Genomic DNA, 8,588 nt, shown 5'->3' with positions numbered 1-8,588 from the left:
GGTGAAATAACCGACCGATGCTTGGCAATGTTGGTTCCTATGATTGATTGGTGCTAGGAAATGTCGAGTCTGGTCCCGTAAATAAGTGGTGCTTGAAAAATTGAGGAACTAAATGATCGACTGATCCTGGAAAATGTTAGGTTCTGTGATTGATTGATGCTTAGAAGTGACAGCTCTTATGATTGACATATTCTTTAAAATGTCAGGTTCTGTGGTTGACTGATGCTTGGAAACGTCAGGTCCTATGCTTAGACATTTTAGTCCCAATGCTTGACTGATTTGTGAATATTTAAAGCCATATGAATGGATGCTGCTTACACAATTATATCAGTATCTGTGAATTATTCGAGTATTGGGCAATGTCAAACACTGTGACTGTTGGAGGCTTGAAAATGTAGGCAATGTGGAATTTACAGGCCATATGACTGAATAATGCACAGTTTTTGACTGACAATTAAAAATTGAACGACCAGGGAGGGTGAAACTTAGGTTAAAACATCTCTCTCTCTCTCTCTCTCTCTCTCTCTCTCTCTCTCTCTCTCTCTCTCTCTCTCTCTCTCTCTCTCTCTCTCTCTGATTATTATTCATGAAGCATGTAATTTTGAAACTTTGTACACCCCGAATTGAAATGGGCCCAAGGCCTAATCAATAAACCATCCAGACTCCAGACTCCAGACTCCAGACTCTCTCTCTCTCTCTCTCTCTCTCTCTCTCTCTCTCTCTCTCTCTCTCTCTCTCTCTCTCTCTCTCTCTCTCTCTCTCTTGTGAAGAGGACAGACAGAGAAAAAAGAGACGCTCACCTCAAAAGTAGCATTGTCTGCGACCATGACCCTGAGGTGAAAGGGCTGACCTACGACAAAGGGGAAGTCGGGAAATCCTTGGCCCTGGGTGTATTCTCCATCCAGCTTGTAGCCCAGGAAGATCAGTTCTGTACTGGTGTTGTACTTGAACCGGAAATCGGCGTGCAAAGGCTGGGAATCGTTGGCTGACAGCAGCTCCACCGTGAATCTGTGACAAATACAGTATCACGCTCATGCAATAATTGCCTCAATTATTTTTTTGTGTTTTAAGACAAAAACGAAAAGAACTTCTTTGGTTTCTGAACAATCTCATTTTAGTTATGAGTTGCAAACTGCCTATCTCGAGCGGTTGACACCGGGGTTGGTGGTGGTGGAGCGGGGAATTCATATTAATTTTAAACCCTGTGGTTTGATCATCTTTGCAGACTGTATTTGTTCACGCACTGTCGACGTATTTGCTTTGTTTCTAACCGACTGTTTCGCTCCAGAGAGCCAACATTCTTACGCGCATTTGCCAGATTACAGACTTGAGTACCTAAATTCGCTCGGGTATCGCCTGCAAATGTTATGGATGATTGCCAGCACTGGAGAAAAAAAGACGATGACTAGAATCCCTACAATCTATGACTAGAATCGTGACACAGACGCAGAAGAACCTGGCGACAGCAACCGTTGTGGTATTTACGTTAAGATAATATATTGGCATCGAAGTATTTATACGCGGCATTTTTGAGTGTACCATTGCAGGCGTGTCAAAACATCAGCAGAGCGGATGTATTGGACTTCTTGAGGGAACATTCACACGAACACTTCTTCAGTATGGTTTCTTCGCTACTATATCCGAAAGGCTGATTTTTTAAAGGTACAATGCGTATTAAGGTTGGAGATTAACTGCTCACTTACGTTTGCTAATCTACACTTTGTGCCTGACCTGTCATCGTCGGTGGGAGTTCCGTTCACACACACTGACCACCCGCTGGCCACAGGGACTGGCACCTCCATTGGAAACATCGTCATTGGCTGAAACACACAGACATTCACATGCAAGCAAGCACGCATGCACACACGCACGTTCTCACACACACACACACACACACACACACACACACACACACGCGCGCGCGCGCGCACGCACGCACGCATGCACGCACACGCATAAACACAAATACGCTCGCACGCACGCACACAAACACACACACACACACACACACACACACACACACACACACACACACACATACACACACACACAAACAAACAAACACACACACACAAATCAACATGTCTGGAGCTTCATACAGCAAGTCATAGATTAAGTCTTTAACGAAAATCAGACTGTAACAAGAAGTCCATAGAGACAATCAGTGTAACAGTCTTTCTTCCACCTATCGTTTTAAGAGGTCGTTACAGTAGAATTCGCTGTCATTCTGTGCTAATTGGCATTGAAGGCATCATATTTAATCAAAATTTCAAAATTCAACACGGCCAGCAACGTTAGTGGCCATCATTTTAAATGATGGTTTCTCAAAGACACCAACACAAACGTATTTTTTCAGCACAAATTTAGTACAGATTCAACCAATGCTGTTTTGATTATCATGCAGGAAAAACAACGACGGGTGATTTCGGCCTCTCAGCATGTTGATTATGAACATGAAAGGTGTTCTGCTGTTCCACATTGCTGGTGCCATTTTAGTCCACAGTGTCGCCTTTTTTTCAAAACAAATCGACTCCGGTTGTTTGTCGTTATTTGAGCAATGTCTTAAATGAAACGGAAGTATTACAAATAAAGTGAGATGTGCAAGTGTATAATATTTACTCAGTTAGAGGTTATCATCAGAAACGTTGAATGACTGAGTAGTATTTAGGCTTAACGCCCAGCCGACCACGAAGGGCCATATCAGGGCGGTGCTGCTTTTGACATAATTATAACGTGCGCCACACACAAGACAGAAGTCGCAGCACAGGCTTCATGTCTCACCCAGTAACATTATTCTGACACCGGACCAACCAGTCCTGGCACTAACCCCATAATGCCAGACGCCAGGCGGAGCAGCCACTAGATTGCCAATTTTAAAGTCTTAGGTATGACCCGGCCGGGGTTCGAACCCACGACCTCCCGATCACGGGGCGGACGCCTTACCACTAGGCCAACCGTGCCGGTTTTCTAGGTGCTAATTTGGTTTATTCTCACTAGCGCGACAGCCAGATTATTTTCCCTTGACTCCAGGGCCGAGGTGCACGAGAAAGTTACCAACCGGGTGGGAGCCAGCCGCGGTGTTGGATTGTTTGAAATTGAGATTTGTTTTGATTTCAACGAATCAGACCCCGCGGTTTGTTTTCACCCGTTTGGGTGGCGCCCACTTTCGCTTCGTGCCCCTCGGCCCTAGTCACTGAGGTTCGGCGAACAGGACTGACACGCAAAACACACACGTACCGGTTCTGTCCACTTCCGCTGAGAGCACCTTCCTTCCCTCTCCCAAGATCCATCCGCATTACACTGCACGATGACGTCACTGGTAGTGTTGATGAAGTCATCATAACACGTCACTGTACCCTTCAGCGAGGTTAGTGTGTGACTCCAGATTATGATGCCGTTGGAAGATGGTGCCTTTGCTATGGTGCATTCAGGTTCTGATTTTGTTGTTAAAACACACACACACACAACAAAAACCTCTGTCAATTCTAAATCTTTTTGATTAAAGGAAAACAGATTTGTGCAAAGGTCTTTATCATTTTGTTTGGGTTTTTTGTTTGTTGTGTGAACCCAAAGAGCTGACGAATTTTTTCCGAGCCCACACTGGAACAGGAATGCTTAATTAATTTTTTTAGAAAAAAACGCACGCACGCACGCACGCACGCACGCACACACTCTAGCACGCACGCACGAACGCACGCTCGCACTCACACACACACACACACACACACACAGAGACACACACACACACAGACACACACACACACAGACACACACACACACAAACACACACACACACACACATACACACACACACACACACACACACACACACACACACACACACACACAACTACTCTCGTATTGATTACCAGTCTACCGGAAACCATTCAGTCAAAACATGACTATAAGTAAAAATAACATAGTCATGGTAATTTTTCATAAAAAATACAATCCAATATATACACTTAAAAACGGCGACCCACGCGTCTTGATAGGTTGATGATGATGTTGTTTTACCATCATCATAAACAACATTATCATATAAACCTAGCTTCAGGCATTGCAAGGGGATACATTGAAAAATGACAAATTCAAGTAATTGATAAAAAAAAAAACATGTCTTGATCCCTCGCGGTCTAATCTACATTTATTTACATACTCTTCTTTGGCTGTAATCGAAAGAAGGAGAGCGAGTTTAAAAATGGCTGAAGGGCGAGAGTGGCTCACCAAGTTTTGATTAATCTTCGAATTTTAATTTTTAATGAAGGAATTCTTGAAATGAATGAAATTGAAGACGGAGGATGTCGTAAACATTGATATCGATTATTTGCTTTAGTTCGCCTGTATTCTTTTAAGGGGTATACTAGGGATACCACAAAAGAGCTGCCATGAAACAAAAAACACACACAGAAAATGACGTTATCAGGGTGTGTGTGATTTTTTGTTTAGGCCAGCGACATTTGAGTTTTTAGTTTAAAAAAAAATTGATGAATGATTAATCTGAAACGTGTTTCATCAACATATGAATTCATTTTTTGTGTGCTGAATAACGCCTGGAAAACTCTTGTATTTGACTATATAAACTGTTCAAAAACATTATTGCAACAACTCTTGCACCCCAAATCAAGCATTCATTCAAACTTTAATATTTAAGGCACTCCACTTGGCTATCTGGCACACTTTTCGGATCAAAGATTTCTCACGTCTCCGCCGCTGAAATAAGGGTGCCCCCAAAATCAACCTTAAGAAAACGTAAGTTATCAATAAAACAAAATCGACAAACATTCAGAATAGACGCAACTTTGTAACTTTTACATGCGAGGAGAAATTCAAATCAATTATTATTCCAAAACAGGCTGTTTTGTTAGCTATCTTGCGTACGTATTTCTTAAGTTCTACCATTCATACTTATGCAGGTTTCGCTTGCATTTCAATATTTTGAATAAAGAGCACGTGTAAACCTGGTATCACACAGCAAGCCATGCAGTTTTATCTATTTATCACAGGTTCACGGTGTATGTAAGTGTCGATTTTAGCAAACAAAAATAGTACCAGGGAATTCGGGTGCGTGTTGTTTTGCGCGTGTTGACTCACACCCGTCCCAGGAATCTGGTGTGTGTTGGTGATTTACCTGTGTTAACATACACCTCTCGCATATGTGCAGTGTTGTCTTACCGTCTTACCTGTGTTAACAAACGCTTGTCCCATTGTGTAGTGTGTGTGTGGTGTCTTACCTGCGTTAACATACACCTGTCCCTGGATTGCAGAGTGTGTGGTGTCTTACCTGTATTAGCATACACCTGTCCGATGTGTGCAGTGTCTTAGTTTCTTACCCGTGTTAACACTAACCTGTCCCAGGCTTGCAGTGTGGAAGTGTCTTACCTGTGTTAACATACACCTGTCCCATGTGTGTAGTGTGTTAGTGTCTTACCTGTGTTGACATACACCTGTCCCAGGTGTGCAGGGTTAGAGGTGTTGTCCAGAACAGGCTGCAGGTAGCAGGTGCGAGAGGAGACGTTGAAGACAAAGGAGGTGCAGTGACTGTACTTGTTACACTCCCTGATACACTCCACCTTAGACCTCCCCCGCACCCACACCTCGTAACCACTGACCGCCAAGTCCTCCGAGGTCACCTGACGCCATGAAGAGGTGGTCACTGGATTTGAGGCCAGTGAATGTGACGTCAAACACCACCACGTCATCATCAGCACGTGCATTACCCTCTCCATTCTCATTAATGACGCGCACACTAGCGTCACTGATTGCACTGACGTCACAACTTCTTGCAAGTTTGGAAGGTTAAGTTTGGAAAAGTCAACGTTAAAGTTTTATTGGAATATTTTGCGAGCCATTGAGACAACTTTCCAACTTATGATTGAACAAGCCCTTTCCGTCGGACTTTCTTCGTCTGAAAATAAGATTTTTGAGTGCCGGAAGAAAGTTGCATGCAGATATGCAGTGAAAACAAAACGAATCAAAAGAAAGCACAGTTAGCTTCACTAACAGACAATCAACGAACAGCTAGTATAATTAAACAGATTCAAACCACCGCATGCATTACTGAGTTCTATCTTAAAATTAAAAAACCCATCGAAAACCAAAAGTTCCAATGGACCCTTTTCCAAATTCTGACTCATTTTATGTTACTTTTGGTGAGATCTCTTCTGTTATTTGACGAAGATTTCAAAACAGAAAATTCATTGGAAAAAGCTAAACGAAAGTTTGTGACTTTTAGAATTAGAATAAACAATCTCTTGATAGCCTACTTCATCCTGTCTCCCTTGTAAAACTAATCATGTATTATATTCCTTTCGTTGTTGAAATCAATTAAACTCAACCTCTGCCGCTTCCTCTGTTTGACAATCGGGCACTGTTATCAATGCCAACATACGTCTGCGCTGATTCCTTTGTCTGCCTCTAATGATGCGATGTGTTTCTTTTGTATCGGTGAATTTGGAGTGCTAATCGATTACGCAAGCGATGCGCCGACAAAGCCATGATACATATGACGTTACAATGGGCGAATTAAATGGTTTGCAAACACCTCAGTGATTGGCTCTTTCCACTGACTGGTTTGACAAGCGCTGCGTGATTGATTGGTTCATTGGTTTAAATGAACGGATCTGTCGTGTTAGCCCTTACAACGCAAAAATCCCCCAAAATAGACTTTGTGATTGCAATGTTTTGTTTTATCATGAATGAAACTGTCCACAAACTTCACCATTCTTGTTTTTTACATTTAGTCAAGTTTTGACTAAATGTTTTTACATAGAGGGGGAATCGAGACGAGGGTCGTGGTGTATGTGTGTGTGTGTGTCTGTCTGTCTGTCTGTCTGTCTGTCTGTGCGTGTGTGTGTGTAGAGCGATTCAGACCAAACTACTGGACCGATCTTTATGAAATTTTACATGAGAGTTCCTGGGAATGATATCCCCGGACATTTTTTCTTTTTTTCGATAAATACCTTTGATGACGTCATATCCGGCTTTTTGTAAAAGTTGAGGCGGCACTGTCACACCCTCATTTTTCAATCAAATTGATTGAAATTTTGGCCAAGCAATCTTCGACGAAGGCCGGACTTCGGTATTGCATTTCAGCTTGGTGGCTTAAAAATTAATTAATGACTTTGGTCATTAAAAATCTGAAAATTGTAAAAAAACCATTTTTTTTTAAACGATCCATATTTACGTTCATCTTATTCTTCATCATTTTCTGATTCCAAAAACATATACATATGTTATATTTGGATTAAAAACAAGCTCTGAAAATTAAAAATATAAACATTATGATCAAAATTAAATTTTTGAAATCAATTTAAAAACATTTTCATCTTATTCCTTGTCGGTTCCTGATTCCAAAAACATATAGATATGATATGTTTGGATTAAAAACACGCTCAGAAAGTTAAAACGAAGAGAGGTACAGAAAAGCGTGCTATCCTTCTCAGCGCAACTACTACCCCGCTCTTCTTATCAATTTCACTGCCTTTGCCACGAGAGGTGGACTAACGATGCTACGAGTATACGGTCTTGCTGAAAAATTGCATTGCGTTCAGTTTCATTCTGTGAGTTCGACAGCTTGACTAAATGTTGTATTTTTGCCTTACGAGACTTGTTGATTCTTACAACGCCAGTTTTCCTTGTCATACTTGATAAAAATGTTCTGCGTCAGCTTGTTTGGTCGGCTAGTTCTTTATTTTGTTCGTGCTTGCTTAATGGAACCAACGTTTTATAGGTATGGTCTGTCCTTGTTAGACGAAGAGCCAAACAATACTAAGGCACAATGCAAAATTACAATGATAAAGAGGGCTGCAAAAGTTAATGTTCACGATGTTCAATTAAACAGACAATCACGATTAAAGAAAAATATGGAGAGAAAAAACAAGTCGCGTAAGGCGAAATTACAACATTTAGTCAAGCTGTCGAACTAACAGAATGAAACTGAACTCACTGCATTTTTACAGCAAGAGCGTATACTCGTAGCATCGTCAGTCCACCGCTCGATGCACAGGCAGTGAAATTGACAAGAAGAGCGGGGTAGTAGTTGCGCTGAGAAGGATAGCACGCTTTTCTTTATCTCTATTCTTTTTAACTTTCTGAGCGTCTTTTTAATCCAAACATATCACATCTATATGTTTTTGGAATCAGGAACCCACAAGAAATAAGATGAAATTGTTTTTAAATCGATTTCGGAAATTTAATTTTAATCATAATTTTTATAATTTTAATTTTCAGAGCTTGTTTTTAATCCAAATATAACATATGTATATGTTTTTGGAATCAAAAAATGACGAAGAATAAGATGAACGTACATTTGGATCGTTTTATCAAAAAAATGTTTTTTTACAATTTTCAGATTTTTAATGACCAAAGTCATTAATTAATTTTTAAGCCATCAAACTGAAATGCAATACCGAAGTCCGGCCTTCGTCAAAAATTGCTTGGCCAAAATTTCAATCAATTTGATTGAAAAATGAGGGTGTGACAGTGCCGCCTCAACTTTTACAAAAAGCCGGATATGACGTCATCAAAGACATTTATCGAAAAAAAGAAAAAAAGTCCAGGGATATCATTCCCAGGAACTCTCATGT

At 41.0% G+C, this 8,588-nt stretch overlaps 1 protein-coding gene across 2 annotated transcripts in view; it reads right to left on the bottom strand.

The window, feature by feature from the left end:
• The window catches only part of LOC138968189 (uncharacterized), an 8,848-nt gene extending 2,436 nt beyond the window's left edge, over nucleotides 1-6,412 (bottom strand). The window contains exons 1-5 of one of the 2 annotated variants that reach the window (XM_070340739.1): nucleotides 6,339-6,412; nucleotides 5,432-5,908; nucleotides 3,238-3,434; nucleotides 1,732-1,820; nucleotides 801-1,008 (exon numbers count right to left, since the gene is read on the bottom strand). In XM_070340739.1, coding sequence (XP_070196840.1) covers nucleotides 801-1,008; nucleotides 1,732-1,820; nucleotides 3,238-3,434; nucleotides 5,432-5,735 — 798 coding nt within the window. In that variant the 5' untranslated portion in view covers nucleotides 5,736-5,908; nucleotides 6,339-6,412. Of the gene's footprint in view, nucleotides 1-800; nucleotides 1,009-1,731; nucleotides 1,821-3,237; nucleotides 3,435-5,431; nucleotides 6,235-6,338 lie in introns of those variants that run through there. The other variant, XM_070340741.1, reaches the window with a different exon arrangement.
• Between the last annotated feature and the right edge of the window lie 2,176 nt (nucleotides 6,413-8,588).

This window comes from Littorina saxatilis, linkage group LG6 (genome assembly GCF_037325665.1).
Source record: "Littorina saxatilis isolate snail1 linkage group LG6, US_GU_Lsax_2.0, whole genome shotgun sequence".
NCBI lineage: Eukaryota > Metazoa > Mollusca > Gastropoda > Littorinimorpha > Littorinidae > Littorina > Littorina saxatilis.
This window is presented reverse-complemented; position numbering and strand designations above follow the sequence as displayed.